The sequence below is a fragment of the Sus scrofa genome, chromosome 17 (assembly GCF_054392235.1).
Source record: "Sus scrofa isolate SSC_HxYL_T2T_F1_AM1 chromosome 17, Sscrofa_HxYL_maternal_Yorkshire_Landrace_v2.0, whole genome shotgun sequence".
In the NCBI taxonomy this organism is placed as follows: Eukaryota; Metazoa; Chordata; class Mammalia; order Artiodactyla; family Suidae; genus Sus; species Sus scrofa.
The window spans coordinates 29,279,434-29,300,259 of NC_139399.1; the positions used below are offsets into that span (position 1 = coordinate 29,279,434).

Genomic DNA, 20,826 nt, shown 5'->3' on the forward strand with positions numbered 1-20,826 from the left:
CTTTGCATCAACTCTCCAGGCACAGACCAGCATGTGTCACTGAAAAGTTGTTTTTGTAAACTGAGTAGAAGTAAAAACAGTAGGTTAACTACTCCTTCTTCCTGTTGACCTGACCCATGTACATTTTAGTAAACCGAGTCATCTCACGTAGAGCACCGTCTGTGGCTGACATACTTCCATCAAAGAGCAACACCCCTGAGTCAGTGCTGCAGGGCCAGTGGGACAGGAGAATTTCATCTTCAAGTTTAGGGCTCTGGGCTGCCAGACTCACAGTTTGGTACACCCCAATCCCCAGATGTGTAACAGAAGTGACCTGGCAAAGGAAGGTCAACTGTGAATTCAAGAGGCTGCTTCCTCTTGGACACCTCATCTCTATTTTTAAAAATAACAAAGTGTGGCTAGAATCTATGTGAAGGATGCAGGAAGGCTGGAAATGATGTCACAGGCCACCCAGGTGTTACCTTACTCCCACGGGCATCCAGAGAGAGTATTCATGCCAAAGCCAATGAAACAAATAAAAAAAGAGGCCTTGGCTTCCAGCCACCTCTTGGAGATAGCCATGGGGAGACAATGAGGGGGAACGTGGCAGTTATGTTATTACATTTTAAAGTACAGCTTTATTGAGGGTAACTGACATACGATGAACTGCGCATCTTTAAAGTGAACAATCTGAAGAGTTAACACCTGCGAAACCGTTGCCACCATCAAGATGATGAATGAATCTACCATCTTCAAAAGATTCCTTGTGCTCCTTATGGATTCCTCCATCATTCTCCAGAAATCTCCACCACTGACCTGCCTTCTGTCACTAGGAATCAGTTTTTGCATTTCCTAGAGTTTTTATATAAGTAGAATCATACAGCATGTACAGTGAGCCCCTTTGCTCACCATTATGATTTTGAGATTCATCCGTGTTGTTTGGTACATAAGAGTTTGATCCTTTTATTACCTGTTAGTATTCCATCATATGCATATAAATTATGCTTATTCATTCATCCACTGAAGTACATTTAGGTCATTTCCAACTTGGGCCTATTAAAAAAAAGATGCTGGAGTTCCCGTCGTGGCGCAGTGGTTAACGAATCCGACTAGGAACCATGAGGTTGCGGGTTCGGTCCCTGAGCTTGCTCAGTGGGTTAACGATCCGGCGTTGCCGTGAGCTGTGGTGTAGGTTGCAGACGCGGCTCAGATCCTGCGTTGCTGTGGCTCTGGCGTAGGCCGGTGGCTACAGCTCCAATTAGACCCCTAGCCTGGGAACCTCCATATGCCGCAGGAGCAGCCCAAAGAAATAGCAAAAAGACAAAAAAAAAAAAAAAGAAAAGAAAGATGCTGTGACCATTTGGGTAGATCATTTCTCTTGTGTGAATACTTAGAATGTCTGGGTCATATGGTAGGTGTACGTTTTGCTTATTAAAAAAATGGTCGCAATCTTTTAAAGACACTCACATAACATGTTTAGGATCTCCAGGACACTGTTAAAAACTTCAGAGACTTTAGGGGCTCCTGTTGTGGCTCAGCAGTTAATGAATCTGACTAGCATCCATGAGGACGCAGGTTTGTTCCTGGCCTTGCTCAGTAGGTTAAGGATCCAGCATTGCCGTGAGCTGTGGTGTAGGTTGCAGATGTGGCTCAGATCCCACATTGCTGTGGCTGTGGCATAGGCCAGCAGCTACAGCTCTGATTCAACCCCTAGCCTGGAAACCTCCATATGCCATGGGTGTAGCCCTAAAAATCAAAAAAAGAAAACTTCAGAGAATGTAGAAATTGAGTCTCAGGTTGATATCTTCCTATAGCTAATACATAGGTGTATAATCTATAATATATTGTGAAAAATTGAAGGAAAGGGAGAAGACACTGTTTCCTTGGAAAGGATTCTCCTATCTTTCCAGAATTCCCAAAGTACAAAATCTCACAGGGTTCAATTTCCAGGTGATTGCGGTGCTGGTGGTGGTGCTTGTGGTGGTGGAAGGAAAGTTAGTTGCTGAACAAGAACTGGTTAGAAAAGTCTCTCAGCAGAACACTCAGCTTCTTCCACAAGCTGCTTTCTCACGTCCCCTTCATCTTCTTGTCCCCATGACCTGCCTGACTGGAAATTAAGAAAACCAGAAATAGATTTTGTATCTCCTGCCTGGGGACTCAATTACCTTGTGACTTGGAAATCTGGTATTGGTTATGAGTCCAAAATAAATTGGAAGCCAGGTTTATTGCTGGGAGCCTTTTGCTTCCAGGAAAGGCAAAAATTATAAAAGGGAGCTCTCATTAGGTGTTTCTAAAACTTAGCCCAGGAAATAGGCTGAGGAAATGTTAACATGAGCTGACCCCCGGCCACGAAGAGAGTGATGATTATTAGAGACCCATAGAAGACTCTTACTGGAGGGCAAGGTCTGTCCTTCCCTTACACATAGTGGGGCCCATCCACTGCCACAAGTTCACCAGGTGCAGTCGTGACCCGCAGGTGCAGGTAAGAAGCTCAGGATGACCTCTCCACACTTGCACCTAGGTGGTTGTCCTTGGAACATAAGCAGCAGCATCTCCTGGGAGATGAAAATAAGAATATCAGGTCCCACCTAGAATAATTGAATCAGGACCTACAGTTGCATAAAAGTTCCAGGGGCGTCCTACACCTGTTACAGTTTAAGAAGCACTAGTCAAGAGATGCATGCTTTTCTTGCAAATTGCAAGTCCCCAAAAAGCGCTCAATACAGGTCAGGTATTACTTAGCTTTTGCCCAATTATGCTTCATGAAACACTACCCTCAAACGCAGTGGCCTGAAACAATAGTCTGTGTTCTCACGATCCTGGGTCTGTGGATGGCTGGGGTTTAGTAGATCTAGGCAGGCTGGGGTCCAAGCTGAGGTTTGGATCTGGGTTTCTTCCATGAATCTTCCAGACTTCTGCAACCAGAATAACAAAAAGGCAGAATGAACCTGACGGAAGAGCACACTCCAGCCTTTGCTGGGGTCACACCTGTTAGCCTCCTAGCAGCCAAAACTAGTCACAAGGTCCACAAGGCATGGACTTTGGATTTGTTTCAATTCCACTTCTGCTTAGTACTTGTGTGCCCTTAGGCAAAAGTCTCACGTTTTTCTGTGCTTCTACATCCTGTTGAGTACAGTGGGATAATAAAAGTTTTATCCTGTAGGTGCATAGGAACTGTTTAACACATGGATGCTGGTATTACAGAGCAGTGTGACCTTGGGCCAGTCACTACAATGCTCTGCATTTTCCTTAGCATTTTTCTTATCTAAAAATAGACATCCTAGCACTGGGTTCCCATTGTGGCTCAGTGAGTTAAGAACCTGACAGAGTGTCTGTGAGGATGTAGGTTCCATCCCTGGCCTCGCTCAGTGGGTTAAGGATCCAGCATTACTGCAAGCTGTAGTGGAGTCCTGCAGCTACAGCTCTGATTCAACCCCTTGCCCAGTACTTCTGTCTGCCACAGGTTCAGCTGTAAGATAGATAGATAGATAGATAGATAGATAGATAGATATCCTAGTGGGGTAATTCTAGTGATTTTTGAGCTTCATCTTCAAACCTGGTGATAATGATGGTGATGGTGATAGAAAAGCCAAGCTTGAGCACTTCTCCTGTGCCAGGCACTGCTGCAAGGCCTTTATTATGTATTTGCACCTTTAATTCTCATAATAGGCCAGTGAAGAGTCCCTCCATTTTGCAGCTGAAAAAACTGAGACAGAGCAATGTCAGGAAATGCAGGTTTAACGTCTGACTGTTCTAAACACCTCTTGTGGAGAAAAATGTGTGACAGAACAGAAACAGTCTCGGCTGGCTCTGTGTGCTGACACACAGTCTGCCTCACTCCCATCAGAGATGCTTCTTAAAAAGTTGTCCCCTGGCTTCTACTGTCATGTGGGAGAAGGAAAGGAAAGAGCAGGGGCTGCTAGAGAGAAGAGACTGGGAAAGAGCCGGCCTCCTGGTTAAATAGAGGCCCCCTCCCCACCCCACGCACCTTGCAGCCACGGGATGCTGGATGGGGTAGAGGTGATAAGCATTTCCAGGGGGACCCAGCTGTTACCTAAGGCTGTGTTGTGGAGCCGCCCAGCCTGGCTCTGGGCTGGAGTTGGGCCGAGGGGAAGGGTGGAGCCTAAAGGAAACTAGACCCAGCAAGGCCAGGTTTGCTCTGTCAGCCTTAGGTTCCACCAAATGTTGTTTCTGAGTCAAGACACACACACACACATCCATCTCTTTCCATCTTCCTTCTGAATGGTCTCTCCTGTGCAGTTTCACTGCTTAGAAACCGTGTGTTCCATGAGGAGGGATGGAACTGTGCCTGCAAATATGTTATTCATCACTCGTAGAGCTTTAACACTCGAAGCCTGCAACCACTTTCCCTGAAGAAGGGGCACCCTTTCCCGCCTTCCTTTCCCAGACCTAACAAGAGAAACAGGACACGCTTTCGGACAGGGGTTTCTCTAGCTCTCCCTATATTCTGCTTTCTAATTACAGCTGCTGGCCAGAAGTGTCTTCCTTGTGACAAACCAGATTCTCCCTTTCCTCAGTATGTCACAAAGTCCGTTTCCTCAAGGACTGCTGAGGAATACACTGGGAATGCACACACTGGGAATGAGCAAACGACAACTACACACAGCATGTACAACTTCACAAATGCAGTGTTGAGTGGAAAAAGCCAGTCCCAAAAGAGTACATGCAGGAAAACTCTGTGTATGTTAAATAATCAGGAAAAGCTAATCTATGCTGTGGGAAGAGAGGACACTGGTTACCTTTGTGGAGGAAGTAAACAGAATGGAGCCCAGAGGGCCTTCTTAGGTGTTGGTAATATTCTGTTTCTTGATCTGAGTATTGGTTACATTGATGTGTTCAGTTTGTGAAATCTCACTGAGCTGTAGAGTTAGCTATGCATTTTTCTGTGTGTATGTCATACTTCAATGAGAAATACAGTAAAGACTGCAGCAGGCAGGGTAGACAGTGCAGAAGAGATGGCCATTTTTCACCAGGAAAGGCAACCTGCAGCCTGTAGCCCACTTCCTGTGCTCCCTGATGCGTGCTACCCCGCAGACTGATCTCCAAATTTCAATGAGCATGGACCAGTTTCAGTGTTAGGGGAATCTTCCTCTGCCTCCATGGCCCAGTGCTATTGTTGTGACATCAAAGACCAACTGCTGGCTAAGATACAGTCCATATGAAAAGAGTGACCAGCAAATTTACTGCTTGACTTCATTCCCTTTAAATGGAGCTGGCCCCATGGTCCTCTTTCAAAGCTCAACTGTGGACATATATCTTCTTTATAGGACACTGTGTACAATAAAGAGAAGCAATAACTTAAAATTTTTTTAAAAGAATACCTTTGAGAACGCCAGAGGCTGGGCATTCCAACATTGTGGTTACATGTGCCCACATACACCCAAAAGTCTAGCCATTGGTCTGATGGCCTTCTATTCAACATGACTCTTTTGACTAATTGAGTTATATGATTATGCCCCAACCCTTTCCCTAGGCTCTGCAAAGTCTTGGGAAAGTCCTTCTGGAGAGGCGATCTCTTTCCAGCCCGAGGGCCACCTCGCTGAGGTCGGGCAAAATGGCAAAGTTCATATGCCATTACTCATTAACTTCTTTGAACTTATCCTTCTTGGAGTCCTTAAGGACTGAGACCAAACTAAGCTCCCGGATCAGTTCTCTGCAGTCCCCCAACGTCCACACAAACAGCACGTCTTTCCTTAGCCCTGGTGTGGAAATCTCGGGGAAGTTATTAGCATGTACAGATGCTAGAACTGGGTGAAGAGGGAACAGAGTTGTTTAAATGACTACCAGAAAATGTAGCTCCCTTTTCCCTTTCGAAGAGGGAAAATAGTTCTAAAGCACACAAGTAAAATTCCTTATAACATAAAGGATGTCTTTGGCTTGACTTGGAGTCTTTCTCCAGGTGGTCCAAACTGAACAATCCAGAATGATTCTTTTACTACTTGACACTTATGACAGCAGCATGGTCAAATCCTCCTGGCCAGGAGCTTCCACTTCTGTTTAATCCATTATTCTTGAGACGTTCTGCCCACCATGCTTTGCTGGGCAAAGGCAAACTACTGAGCAGAAACTTCACCTTCCCCTCTGCTCCCTGGCACATTCACTAGGCCACACCAACCATGGGAAGCAGCTGCGATTTTCCTGCTGTGATTCTGATGGAGGCCACACACTTGATTCAAAAGACACCTAGGAAATGAGATAAATCTCACCTAGAAGTGAGACTAGGCATCTCCTGGAAGAAACTGGAAATATTTGGAGAGGCTGTGGAATTCCACGTAGCATGACCATGATGTTGAACTACAGGTGGAAGGGAAGATAGCCAGGCTCATCGGAAAGCACCTGTGGCAGACAGCTTTTCTGCTCCAGCTCCTGCCCACTGGCCTCGCTGCCCTGAAGCACCATCCACGGGGGCCCTATGTCCCACAGTGCTTCTGTCACTGCCTATTCCCTGCCCAGCGCTAGGCTCTGGAATAACCCAAAGTGAATCTCAACATCCTTGGCCCTGAACTTGGTCTTAAATGGGGAAAGGAAGGAGTAAGAGGAGGGAAGTGGGCCTGACCAGACCCGGCCAACTCAAATGACAGAATGATATGGGCCCCAAGTAAGGCGAGACAGATGTGTGGACCACGGGGCTGGGAAGAGCCCCGTTCCCAACTTTCTAACATGACCAAGGAATGGGGATGTGAACGCAGGGGAAAATGGAGACAGAATCACAGCCTCAGAGAGCTACCCTTTAATTAAAGAGGCCATGTCTCTTCTGTGGGCCTCTGAATGGTTGCTCCAGGATTACTCAAGCCATCAACTCAATTTACTTTATTTTGAGGGCTCTTGTGTGGGTCTTTTGTTTCTAGGTTAAAGTTCCTCAGGCCATTTAGGATGCAGTATAAATAGAAGTGCTGTGGAAACCTGCCAGTGAGGTGGAGCCTGCCTGGATGCCAGGAACTGTTTGCAGGCCACACAGACCCCCTTTAAAAGAACAACTTGGCACCCACAAAACCCCAAGTGCTCAGCCTGGAATGACCTCTGGGGGCTATCTGCAGGCTCCGCCTTGAGACCTAAAGAAAGCTGGATGCTGGAAGGGAATTGTGAAAGTTTTGTCTCAGTTCTATGATACACATGGAATGCCTTTTGTGTTGACAGAACACCCGGGCACATGACAGGTGCTCCTGCATGCAGGGGTCACTGCATCTGCCTGCACGTGGTCAGCGACCTGCTCACTGGGCTGAACCAGGGCCCCTCTAAACTCGATGCCACCCCACAACCACAGTGAGGCACTGCTTAGAAGGCAGGTTTCGGGAGTACCTACTGTCGCTCAGAGGGTTAAGAACCGACTAGTATCTGTGAGGATGCAGGTTCAATCCTCAGCATCACTCACTGGGTTAAGAAGCCGGCATTGCCCCAAGCCGTGGTGCAAGCTGTGGCACATAGCTCGCAGATGCGGCTTGGATCTGGTGTTTCTGTGGCTGTGGTGTAGGCTGGCAGCTGCAGCTCCAATACAACCCCTAGCCTGGGAACTTCCATATGCCGAAGGTGTGGCACTAAAAAGAAAAAAAAAGGCAGGTTGCAAACATTTACCATACTCCAGAATTTTGTTGCTGGCAAGAAGCCTGGAAAACCGAGTCCCAACTTCTCTTTTTTATACAGGAGGAATCAAAAACCCAGAGAAGGGAGTTCCCGTCGTGGCGCAGCAGAAATGAATCTGACTAGGAACCATGAAGTTGCGGGTTCGATCCCTGGCCTCGCTCAGTGGGTTAAGGATCTGGCATTACTGTGAGCTGTGGTGTAGGTCGCAGATGAGGCTCGGATCTGGCATTGCTCTGGCTGTGGCGTAGGCTGGCAGCTGTAGCTCGGATTAGACCCCTATCCTGGGAACCTCCATGTGCCGCAGGTGCAGCCCTAAAAAAGGACCAAAAAAAAAAAAAAAAAAAAAAAAGACAAATCCCCAGAGAAATAAAAGGACTTGCCCAAGACCATGCTATTCATTCCAGGGTGACTGACCCCCAAGCCAGTACTCTTTCACAGAGCCACACAATCCCATTTCTGAACAGCGCGAAATGGGCCTTCTTTGCCAGAGAGAACTGGAACAAATGTCTCTCTAAAATGCCCAGGCTTTGTGATGTTACAGTTGCCGTTAGATTGTTAAGGGATTTGAAAGGAAATTAAATGAACATGAATTAAGCTGCTTTTATTTCAGGGACAACCAGGTGGCAGTCAGGCAAATTAAATGGCATGCACATAAATATAGGACATGACTCAACCGTAGAGGAAGCACTCCACAATTCCATTTATTCATTTCGGACACACATATTGAGTGCCTATGCAGGTCTTGGACTAGATGCTAGAGATTAATAGGGAACAAGCTTATGTTCCAGAAGTGGAGATTGAAAATAATTAATTCATAAATAAAGTAATTATTATAGATTGTGGTAAGTGCTTAGCAGGACATAAACAGGGTACAAAGATAGAGGATGCCTGGGGGTAACTAGTAAAAGGGTGGCCACAGAAGGACTTGGTAGAAAAGTGACACCTAAGTCCTGATCTTGGGAATAAGAAAGAGCTAGCTCTGCAAAGAACTTGGAGAAGAGCAGGTCAGGCAGGTGGAATCACAAGTACTAAAGCCTTAAGGTGGGAAGGACATGAGCTTGACTAAGGGGCAAAAAAGAGACTGAAGAACAGTGTATAAGGGAGAAAGTGGTTTTTGAACCTATAGACAAATGTGGGGTCTTGTAGGTCAGGAGTAAGAACCTGCCTGTTTTTTGTTTTGTTTTGTTTTGTTTTTGAGATCTGAAAGAAAGGAGCCATTAAAGAGAATTTGAATGATTCTCTATCTGGTTTGTGGAGAATAAGAGGAAAGGACTCAGACATGTCAGGAAGTTTCATGATAAAATAATCCCAGCAAGAAATGAAGGGTCATGGACCAGGATGGGGAGGAGTGGATAGATAATGGAGGCAAGAGAGAATTCTTTTTTTTTTTTAGGGCCACTCTGCAGCATATGGAGGTTCCCAGGCTAGGGGTAGAATCGAAGCTAGAGCTATTGGCTTACACCACAGCCACAGCAACACAGGATCTGAGCCACATCTGTGATCTACACCACAGCTCACAGCAACGGCGGATCCTTAACCCACTGAGCAAGGCCAGGGATTGAACCCACATCCTCATGGATACTAGTCTCATTCGCTACCACTAAGCCACAATGGGAACCAAGACAGAGTACTGACACAGAGCCCACAGGATGTGCTGATGCATCAGATTTCAGAGTCTCAGATACCCTCCTGTTTTAATGGGAGGGGTGTCAGTGGATCTATATTGGACATGTGGGATTTGAGATGCCTATGGGATTCTGTGTGAAGATGATGAGCAGGGAAGTGGACAAATGGGCTAGGAGCTGAGGCTGAGATGTCATGACCAAAGTCGTAGGTGGAGAACCAAGAACTGTGTCCATGAATCAACTGAGGAGAGTGCCTTAAGGAAAGAGTGCTGAATGCTGCTATCAGAGCAAAGATGAGGACAGAGAGGCGCCCATCCAATCTGGCACCATAGCCATTGCTGGTGATCTTGACGAGAGTGGTTTCAGAGGCATTCTGGGAAAAGCTGTCAACCTCTCCTGGGTAAAGGAGCACATGGGAAGTGAGGAAGTCGACACAGAATGTAGACGTGAGTCTTGGAGTTCCCACTGTGGTGCAACAGGATTGACAGTGTCTTGGGAGCAGTGGGAGGCAAGTTCAATTCCCAGCCCAGCACAGGGGGGTTAAGAATGCGTCAGTGACACAGCTTCAGCTTGGGCTCAGATCTGATCCCTGGCCCAGGAACTCCATAGGCCAAGGCATCCAAAAAAGAAAAAAAAAAAAAAAATAGAAGTAAGTTTTAAGGAAGTTCTGCTATCAATAGGGAAAAACCTGTGGACATGGGGTTGAAGGAGGGGTTTTTGGCTCATTTGTTTTAAGATCAATGATACCCGGGCATCTTTGATGCCAATGACCCTGAGCCAGGAGAAAGGGAGAAAATAATGATGCCAGACTGAGAGGAGAGTACTGAGGAGTAAATTCCTCAAGAAGTCAAGAACATACACGTGGGAGTTGGCCTTTGCTAGAAGCAAGGATGATGGTTCCACATAACAGTTGGGACGAGAGAGAAGGTGAGCTCTGCAGGTAGGAGTGTAGATACAGTGGTGGGGACCTGCACGTTCCGATCTGGTGGATGACTCCTGTTCCTTCAATGAAACGTGCAGTGAGGACAATGGGGGAAGGAGAGGAGATTTGGAGAGAGAAGATACAGTCATCTTGGATCCCAGAGAGGGTGGGGTTATGAGGAAAGGGCAGTCGACTTTGGAACAGCCCTGAGTCTGCATTTGAGGTCATGAATCCAAAATGGACCAAGGTTTTCAAGTTGGGTTATTTTTTTCCCATCACCTATCCTAACCTAGAGGTTAGGCTATTAGCCTAGAGAAGTTGAATCACTGGGTTCCATCAGAACTGAAGTTTTGCCAGTGAATCGATTAGAGGGAGAGAAGGGGGTGAGGAGAGCTGAGGGGAGCTGCAAAGGAATGATTATAATCAGAGCACAGGTGTTGAATAGTCCACATGAAAGAAAGCTGAAGAATGGTGAGAAAATGGCAGTGAACTGGAGGCCTCCTTGAGTTTGAAAAGTAGGTAAATGCACTCATGGAGGTGCCGTCTTCTTAACAGTCCCAGCTCAGAAGGGACACACATCACTTCTGCCCACAGCAATCAGACCTTGAGGCAAGAAGCCTGGAAAATGCATTCCCTGGCTGGAGCGGCAGTGAGGCTGTCTCCACTTTGGAGCAGGGGCACATACTTTGAGAGGACAGCTAGTCCTCTCTGGCTTCTTGCTCATGCTGGCTTATGCTGGGTCCCACACCTGGGTCGGGACTCTCATCTCTTTGCCTTCTTTCTGCCTCACCGCTAGGTATTCTCATCACACAACCCATAACTGACCATTAACTATGCAGCCCATCACTTCTCAGAATCTAAGACCTGAGAGTCAAGAAAAAACTCAACCCTTCCTCAGTGCTAAAACCCAGGGAAGAAATTAAGCATGCCCAGAATTTGAAGTCGTATCCATAACCTTTCAGTGACTTTATTTTTTTTTTCCCTTTTTAGGGCCACTCCTGTGGTAAATGGAAGGTCCCAGGCTAGGGGTCAAATCAGAGCTGCAGCAGCCGCCCTACACCACAGCCACAGCAACAAAAGATTTGAGCCGCATCTGTGACCTATGCCGGAGCTTTTGGCAATGCTGGGTCCTTAACCCAGTGATCGAGGCCAGGGACAGAACCCACATCTTCATGGATTCTTATCGGGTTCTTAACCCACTGAGCCACGACAGAAACTCTCCATATCCATCACTTTTAGGCATCTATTTGCACAGTGAATATTTATCCAGATACTAAACAGCAAAACCTAGTTTGGTTAAGAGTTGGTATAACCCGTTTGATAGGTGACACAGAACTTTGAAATGCACAGTCTTTTCTGTGTACTTTTCTGTCTTTTCCTTTACTCACACCCAGGCGAGGTAACTCAAGCAGAGAGAAATGCTGCATCAATCTGGGACTAAATGCAAAGATCTGCTCACTTTCAAAGGCTGAAAAGTCTACGAGAGCCGAAGACAATCCAGAACAGATCATCTCTGGCTGGTTTGGAGGTGACAATCCCTGAACCACTGAGAGGACCACAAACCGAGGCGTCAAGTTCAAGTGCGGAGGCTCTGTTTCCCATTACCATGAAAGATCCCTATGAAAAGACCAGCCTTAGCTGATAAAAAAAGAATGTGGTGACTTGGATTTGGACCTTACAGATCATTAAATTCTACGAATTATGTGGCAAGACAGTTCTGTAATCTCTTTTTCTCACAGCAAGAAGACGGGTGAAAAGACTTTAACTACAAGTCATCATGTTTCCTAGAAAAACATAATTAAAAGGTTTAGCATGGGGGTTTATCCCACAGCTCTGCAGGCACGAGCTTAGCTTTTCTAAAGACCTCTATAATTCAAACATGAATGAAGAGATAATGAGATTTCTTAAATATCCCTTGGCCCAATTTTAAAACTATTGTTTACATATTTTAGTGCCACTCACGCGTTTCTGGGATGACTCATTTTATATTGACAGTATCTGTCCCCCTTTCCCAGGCTCCTGAGAGCAAATACCAGTGCAAAATCAAGAGGGTAAGTTGTGTACAAAGGAAAGGTGTGTTTCACCTACGTGTCAGCTTCAGAAGCATCTGCCTTGCCTGGTGTGTATGGCATTAATTTCCTGCCGCTTTTCTTTTGGAATGCCCCGCTGAGTTGCTTGAAATTGAAAATCAAGTCATGTTTCTTTAATCAGCCCTAGGAAATGGTGAAAGAAAGGGGTGATGGAAAGGCTTCTTTTTTATGAAAAGTGTCTAAGATCAGCAAAGCCTAGAAGAGTGAGTATGTACAGCTTGGGCCCATGAGTCTTGGATTTTCATCTTTGAAAGCATCTGTCCCCCACCATTCCCATGTCACTTACTGTCTTCCTTCCTGCATTAGTCATCTCTTGTTCCAACATCCAGCAGCTTAAAAAACAGAGTTTACTGGCGCTCTCAATGTAGCACAACAGGATCTGGGGCATCTCTGCAGCATAAGGATGAAGGTTTGATTCCTGGCCCGGCACAGTGGGTTAAAGGATCCAACATTGATGCAGCTGTGGCATAGGTCCCAACTGCAGCTCAGATCTGATCCCTGGCCTGAGAACTCCATGTGCCAGGGGCAGCAGGGAAAAACAAAAAAACAAAACAAAACAAAAAAACAGAAAAACACATGTATTACCTCAGAATTTCTGTGAGTTGGGAATTTGGGCACAGCTTCGAAGGGCACCCCTCGTCCAGGGTCTCTCCTAGTTTGATCCAGTGGATCAGGCAAAGCTCGCTTCATCTTCAGGCGCGGCTCGTGGGAGGCTAGCCCCTGTTCTCACTCCTTTGGTCTCTGGCAAGATTTCTTTTTCTCCAGAGCTGTCCGCCAGGGGGCGACCTCTGCTCCTGGCCACGTGGGCATCTCCATGGAGCCGCTGGCGTCATCAGAGCCAGAGAGGGTGCGAACAAAACGAAACCCATGGTTTTCTGTTGTCTAACCTCAGGGACCTCCTATCACATTTGCCTTCTTCCATTTGTTAGAAGCAGGTTACTCGCTCCCTCTCACACTCAAAGGGAGAAGATGGCACAAAGGCGTGGCTGCCAAGAGATGGGATCCTATTGACCTCTACATGTGCGTTGGGTCCCTGCCCATTTCTGCTGTCCCCACAGTGACAGTTCCTCTTTGCCCTCTGGTGTGGTGACCTGTGTTTTCCCAGGCCTCCGTTTCAATTCCAGTTTCTCTTTCTTCATGCTCATGAAACTGTAATACTCAGATTCATCTTCCTAAAAGTCTTTGCCCTCCCTGCCGAAGTCCAATGGTTTCCCCCATTTCTTGCCTCAAAACAGGTACTGAGGAAGCACATATCTGGAATCAATCAACTTTTCTTGTCCTTTGCTTCATAGGCTCTAGTTGCAGCCAAATTAGACTCTTCTAGTCCTTGTGCCCACCCCATGCTCTCTTGTCTGTTCTGCTCAGGCCATTCCCTTAGCTAAAACTGCCTTCCTTCCTCTCTTCCAGCTTCAAAAATTCTGGTAAAGCCACAAAAACATTCTTGTGAACTGTCGAGGTAGAAATGGACCCCTTATAGCACATCCATTAAGCGAGGATTACATTCTTCCTTATATACGATTATCTATCCATCCATCTAATCTATATCTATACAATCATATACACATATATATATGCTGCATTATATATTTTGTATACTATATTTTGTATTCTCCATATAATGCAAAACAACCCTACTCCCCACTCTGCCTGCCAAAGCAGAGTGAGGGTCTTGAGAACAGAATGGTAGCTTCCTTCTCTTTTGTACCCTACAGCACATACTATAGCCCCTTGAATATAGAATGTGTTTGATAAAAATCTGTATATCACTTAGTGTTGTGCTTTCCAGAAGGCCTTCACCTCATCTTGGGAGTGGTCATTGTTATTTTCATTTTTGAGGTGAAGAAACGGAGACCTAAAAGGTTTACCTGCTTGCTGGCAGCAGAGAGCAGCAGGGCCCCAATTAAATTCCCACATCCCCTTGGGATGGAACATGATGGGAGATGATATGAGAAAAAGATTGCGTGTGTGTATATATATGTTTGTGTGTATATATATATATATATATATATATATATATATAAATTTTGTGTATATATATAGTGTGTGTACATATATATTGTGTGTATATATGTGTATGTGTGTTTATATGTGTGTGTGTGTGTGTGTGTATATATATATATATATATAATAACTGGGTCACTTTGCTGTAGAGCAGAAATTAGCACAACATTGTAAATCAACTATAATAATAAATAGGTCCAGAATTCCAAGGTTTCACCCACTCTCCCAGTGGCCTGGCCTATAAGAAGGGAGTGACTAGTTCAGACGGAGTGACTAGTTCAGACTTCTCTATTCCTATCTGCTTTCTTTTTTCTTTCTAAGTGTAAAACCACCAATTTGACCTTATTTTTTAATGGAACAATTCACAGTCACTTACTAACATTGTAGGAAATATCCTACTCTTTGATTTTCTTTTTTATCCACTTCAGGGCAAAGGATAGAGGAGAATAAAGATTTTTTTTTTAAATAAATAAGTAAAAGACTATCAGCAGTGGCAGGAGGAGGCCTTGGATCTGTAATTTCTTATTTCTCTGTGAGTTAAGCTTTTCAGCGTACCCCAAAAAAGCAGCATCAGGAAACATGGTTTCTTTTTCATTTTTTAAAAGTTTTATTGAAGTATAGTTGATTTACAATGTTGTGATAATTTCTGCTGTACAACAGAGTGATTCAGTCATGCTTATACACACATACATTCTTTTCCTGATTTGGAAATGTCACCTTGTATGTCTCTTTTATGCCTCATTCACTTCTGGCTGTGAGATGAAGTTAGTTATCATGTAGCTTGTAGCCTGCACAGCTCAAGAGTGTTCTAGTGACCCCGGATCCCTTTGCCAGATGCCTTGGCAGGAACCACAGGCGCTTCTGTCAGCAAAGTGGCGTGTGTGTGTGTGTGTGTGTGTGTGTGTGTGTTGATGTGTGTGTGTATATATGTGTGTATTGCTGTTTGTGTGTTGGTGTATGTATAGTATCTGTTGTATGTGTGTATGTGTCTATTGGTGTGTGTGTGTGTGTGCGCGCATGTGCAGGAAGAAGCACAACTTAAAGGGGAGACTTAGGCATAATTATTTCTTAAAACCCACTCTCCTGACCTCTGTTGGCAATAGTCTGTATTCAAAATGACTTTCAGCCAAGTCATGTTTGCACCTGGGAACTGTGAAAAGTATTGAAAGCTTCTAAAGGAGATGAAACTTGACCACGACAGGAAGTGACTTACAGCCCCGGAGGCTCAGATGTATTGACATAAGGTAGTGAAGTAGGAAAGAATTATGGTTTTCAAAAAGAAGTCGGATCTTGGCCTCTCTTTTATCTCAGTATGATGTGTGTGTCCTAGAATAAAACCCTCTAACCACAGTGCAAAAGTAACCTTCATGCAGCAGGCGTGCTTTGAATCCCTTGCTTTTGTGGGTCTGATACTGAGGAAAGTCGGAATTTCCTCTATGACATTTCCATCCTGTGTCGGTATTGTGGTTTCCAAACACTGTGTGAACCTGGTTTTCCAAGCTGCTTATGGCAGCAGCCAAAGGTGCTGAAGGAATTATCTAGAGCCACTGGGTTCCTTGGATGCTGTGGCAGCCCAGTTCATACTGGAATCTTTGTGTATGTATGTGCATGAATTGTCAGAAAAGCCTTTATTCTCTAGCATTTCTTCACTCCATTCTCCTTCAAAAACATTTCTTATTGCTCTACTTGAATTAGGGGCCTGAGGTCCCTGAGGGTGACTTCTGTGAGAACTGACTCAGAGTGGCCATGACCAGCTGGAAAATTTGATACCATTTTGACAAGTTGGTGGATCATTCATCTTAGCAATGAGACTCCTGGACTCCATTGAAAGCTGTTTTGTACGTTACCTTTTGCCTGACATACTGCTTCGTAGTCTATCTCAGGAGACTCAGGTTTGATGAAAAGCACACTCCACCCAGCAGGTGATTTCATAATACATGAAACTATTGAACTTCTCTGCTTGAGCTGGGTCCCTTTGTACTACATTTTTACCACTGTCCTCCTCATTTTCCTCTTGTGAATTGCAGCGATTTTGTTTCCCCTTTCAACCCACTTTTTCCCCCTCTTTCACTCTATCTCAATGTTAGAGGGACAACTTCTGATGTCCTGAAGGGATGTCACATGATAAATTTTGATGCCCTCCTTTGATCCCACAAGAGGTTTCCCTGTTCTGCATTAGCAGCTCTTTGCAAGGAAAAGAACAAACTCTGGAATACATCTATTTTTAACTACAAAGCATAGTAGCACTGGCTTTGAATTTCACGTGAAGATGCAAATGGGAGACAGGTGAAATGTATATGATGTAAGGAAGAGAATGGATCAATATGAAAATGGTAGAAAACCCTGCTTGGTCTTAAGCTGCTAGTAGAGGAGAACAAGCCGTTTATACTTGGGTGAGACTGGCTTAACACCATGGGCCAAATTCTGGCCCCAAATACGTGTGGTCAGCCCATGAGCCCTGGAAAGAATCTGGCTTTGCCTTTATCCAAATATTAGTCATTGCTGGGCGGATTTTTTTAGGATGATTTTTGAAAAGATAAATAAAATAAGGACATAAAAACCTGAAGGAAAAGCCAAGAAAGTTCCTCACAGGCAACTGGATTCTTAAGGCTCTTCCAGGCTCTTCCCTCCTGAGAAGGACCAGAACAGGCCTGAGTGGTGGCCAGCGGTGAGCCAGCCCAATTCACAGATGGGCCAGGACTTGGGAGTGAATGCAGCCAGGCCAGGCTCAGCTCTTCCTTCTTCCCCATCTCTGGTTCCTTCCAGCAGATTTGAGCTGCTGCACGACCAGAAGTGAAGCAAGGTCAGGCCAGTTTGAACCCCTCCATGCACTTGAATGGATGCAGCAGGACCACACGGAGTCCATTCTTCTCCAGCAAAGCAGTGATGTGTTCCAGGCAAAAACCCAGTCTGGGATGTTTGGTCCCATAGGAAACATTTACAACCAAATTATACACCTTGGAAAATAAATGAGCTTTCATTTTGGAAGGAAACCCTGCCAGGCTCTTTATTATTTGCACCACAATCATAAAGTTGGTTTTAATCTCTATAGTGGAATGCTGCTGTGTTGGCCAACTGGCAGGCTCTGGTGGTTTCAGTGGGGACCACTTCACCCTTAAGAACACAGCACGATGGGAAGCAGGGGGAAGTACTTCTCCTGAAGTGTTTTTCTCAGGAGCCATCGTTTTTGTTTTGTTTTGTTTTGTTCTCTGGCATGTTCATTGCAACTTCAAAGCAAACTCTTTTTTTTCTCTCTCTTTTCCCTTATTCTCATTTTTGAAGATTCCTGGGGCCTTCCAGGAAAAAAAAAGGGGGGGGCTTAATGCAATGTTTCCTTTCTAAATTGATGAAAATCCAGGAGTAGGTCCAAGAAAGTCCATAATGGATTTGCATTGATCGTGTGAAGGGGAATTGGATAGCAAAGCTCAAAGAGAACAGAAGGGGAGAGCTTAAGAAACAAGTTCTCTTTTTCAACCTTCACAAAGAAACTGGGTGATTTAACCCCGCTGGGAGTCTGCTCCCAGGATTCACACCATGAAATGACTGTGTAGATAATGGCAGCCAGGGGGCTTTGGGTTTCTGGGATGGCCTGGGTTTCCAATATTGTATACCGTTATCAGATCTGGTGCTGGGGATTGCATATCAATTTAGGGTTTGGAATAAGAACGTCCTCTGGGCAGCGTGTAAGACTATGTTGAGTCCTCTTAGTTAGAAAACTCCCTGGGAAGGGCTCAGAGATGATTAAGCTTACAGAGAATTTTGCCCTTGCCCTGAGATGTCAGGATGCATTCCTTGTGGGTACAGGAAATTTCAGAAAGCTGAGCAGGAGCTGCTAAAGGTAACTGAGGACTAGACTTCCACACTCACTGATCCGGCCAATCATGGCAACCCAGTTAAAAATCCTATGTGGTTCCCAAAGTGGGCTGCACATTGGAATCCCCTAGGGATCTTTTAGAAATACTAGGCCTGGAGTTCCCGCTGTGGCTCAGCAAGTTAAGAATCCAACTAATATCCATGAGGATGCAGGTTTGATCCCTGATCTTGTTCAGTGGGTTAAGGATCCAGCATTGCTGTGAGCTGTGGTGTAGGTTGCAGATGTGGCTCAACTCTGGCATTGCTGTGGCTGTGGCATAGGTTTTTGGCAGCTATAGCTCCAGTTCGACCCATAGCCCAGGAGCTTCCATGTGCCATGAGTATAGCCATAACAACAAAAAAAAAAGTACTGGGACCTGGCCCTTACCCCAGACACCCTGATTTAAATGGTGTGGAGTGTGGCCTGGGCATCAGGAGGTGAGCAAAGTTTGGGAACTCCCCTTGGAGACTGTCATGAGACTGTCCCAGTCTATCTCCCCTCTCTTGTATCCCCAGCACTTGGAATGGAGTCATCTGCTCTCCATAATTAAATGCTGAATGAGTCAATGAATAAAGGTTCTGAAACTCAGCAGCTCACACACCATTAGAAGGAGTCCCAGCTCATTAAATGATTTCAGCACATAACTATCTGAGGTGGTTTGGCTGGAGTGTGGCTTAAGTTCAAGGTCTTCCTTACCCTCATCTCTTTGACCCTCTGCTTCTCTCTACTTACAGCATCCTGAGAATGATTGCAAAACCTCTTCATGGACCACTTGTAATTTTTACTGTCCCCTCGATTGGGACCATTGATGGCTTTGTATTTTCCATAGGTCAGGAACTTACACGTGAGCTACGCTGCTCCTTGCGTTTCCCTGTCCCTCCCTGTCATCCTTTAATTTTCCCGGAGGGTCTCAATAGACCCTCCCTGTTTTTGCTAGCAATGCCAAGGGGGCACTTCACCCAACAGTTGGACACAAAGCGCTTGTTCCCTTGTTCTGAAGCTTGGGGTTTCCATGTCCCCCTCCCCCAGACCCCCAGCTTCTGGCAGTGGATAAGACGGCTTTCACTGTAGCAGTGTTTATGGAGACTGTCAGTTCTTAACCCGAAAACTGAACCATGCTGTTTGTATTTCTCCAAGTGATGGAAAGTGTGAAGGACTAATGAGAATGGAGCGTAAGGAGATCAAACGTGTGCCGGGGAATCTTTGTTCAAGACCTGGAATGAACAGAGAGATTCTGCTCGGGGCGGGGGCAAGCATTGCAGGGCATGGAATCTGCGGTTCCTGAGATCATGATCTGGAGGGAGAGAAAGTGAGGTGGGAGGAAGGGAGGGCAGGAGGGAGGGATGCTTTCTGCGGGTCTCAGATGCTTTCTCTCTCCTTGGAAAAGCTAGAAAGGACTCCCTTTGTTCAGAGAGGGAGCAGGTCCACTTGTAACAAACTGCCTCCTGGTCCTCTTTCTGGAACCTGCTTTCCAAACCTGGATTTTTGAAAGAAGCCGGTCATAAGTTCGTGTAACTGGCCATGTTGGAGAACTTTCTGCTAACTGCATGCCTTTTCTGTAGACCGTGGGGAGGGGGGTGTTTGAGACCCTTAGTGACTGAATACTCCGGGCTTTGGTTAAAAGTGGGTTTGGTTCTATCTAACAACCAGTCCTTCAGAGTTCTTGCTTGTGACTTAGTGGGTTAAGAACCTGACATAGTGTCTGTGAGGATGCAGGTTCAATCCCTGGCCTTGCTCAATGGGTTAAACTGTGGTGTAAGTCGAAAATGTGGCTCAGATCTGGTATTGCTGTGGCTATGATGTAGGCCAGAAGCTGCAGCTCCAATTTGACCCCTAGCCTGGGAAATTCCATATGCCGCAGGTGTGGCCATAGGAAACATTTTTAAATACAATTTAAAAAAATAGACAGGAGTTCCCATCGTGGCTCAGGAGAAACAAATATGACTGGGAACCATGAGGTTGCGGGTTCAATCCCTGGCCTCTCTCAGTGGGTTAAGGATCCAGCGTTGCCATGAGCTATGGTGTAGGTCAAAGACGCGGCTCGGATCTGGCAGTGCTGCAGCTGTGGCGTAGGCCGGCAGCAACAGCTCTGATTAGACCCCTAGCCTGAAACCTCCATATGCCGCAGGTGCAGCCCTAAAAAGACAAAAGACAAAAGACAATAAATAAATAAATAAATAAATAAATAAATAAAACATTGTAAATCAATCATAATAAAAAATTAAAAAATTAAATAAAAAAATTAAAACGAGTCCTTCTGTGTGCAAACCTGGGGAGTAAATGGGAGGAGTCAAAGATGAGGCAGAGAAGTAGTGTTTTCACAGAATGAGGTGTGACTTTGCTACAGGAAAGCAAAGCTTTGGTTCTTACATGAGCCCTTCTGTGTGGCTGCTTTGAAGAGAGGGTTTTCTTGGGTGGGGGGGGTTCCTGGCAGCCATTGATGTCTTCAGATGCCTGAGATGAAACATTCATCAGGCTGCTGTTTTCTGAAAGATTCTCCCTCAAGAATCAGGAGCAAGTGTGTAGGGGACTTGGTGAATGAATGCTGCCCCAGCGTTTCCCTTGGAGAAGGAACATGTGGCTTGGACGGTGACTGCTGTGTAAGGGGGGGATGGATCAATTTGGCTTTAACTTCACACGTGAATTTTTTTTTAAGTATAGTTGATTTACAGTGCTATGTCAATTTCTGCTGTATAGCATGGGACCCAGGCATACACATATATACATTTTTTTCTCATATTATCTTCCATCATG

At 45.5% G+C, this 20,826-nt stretch overlaps 2 protein-coding genes across 5 annotated transcripts in view; one reads left to right on the forward strand and one right to left on the reverse strand.

Moving 5' to 3' along the window:
* ISM1 (isthmin 1) overlaps nt 1-20,826 on the forward strand; it is an 84,616-nt gene that overhangs the window by 13,226 nt on the left and 50,564 nt on the right. The window lies entirely within an intron of this gene.
* TASP1 (taspase 1) overlaps nt 601-20,826 on the reverse strand; it is a 392,837-nt gene continuing 372,611 nt past the window's right edge. Inside the window, exons 14-16 of one of the 3 annotated variants that reach the window (XR_014831932.1) lie at nt 2,754-2,894; nt 2,372-2,534; nt 601-2,086 (exon numbers count right to left, since the gene is read on the reverse strand). Coding sequence is in view for 2 of the 3 variants with exons in the window: in XM_085003109.1 (XP_084859235.1) it covers nt 2,430-2,534; nt 2,754-2,894 (246 nt within the window). In the remaining variant the exon portion in view is untranslated. Of the gene's footprint in view, nt 2,535-2,753; nt 2,895-20,826 lie in introns of all 3 variants that reach the window. The other 2 variants (XM_085003107.1, XM_085003109.1) reach the window with 2 other exon arrangements.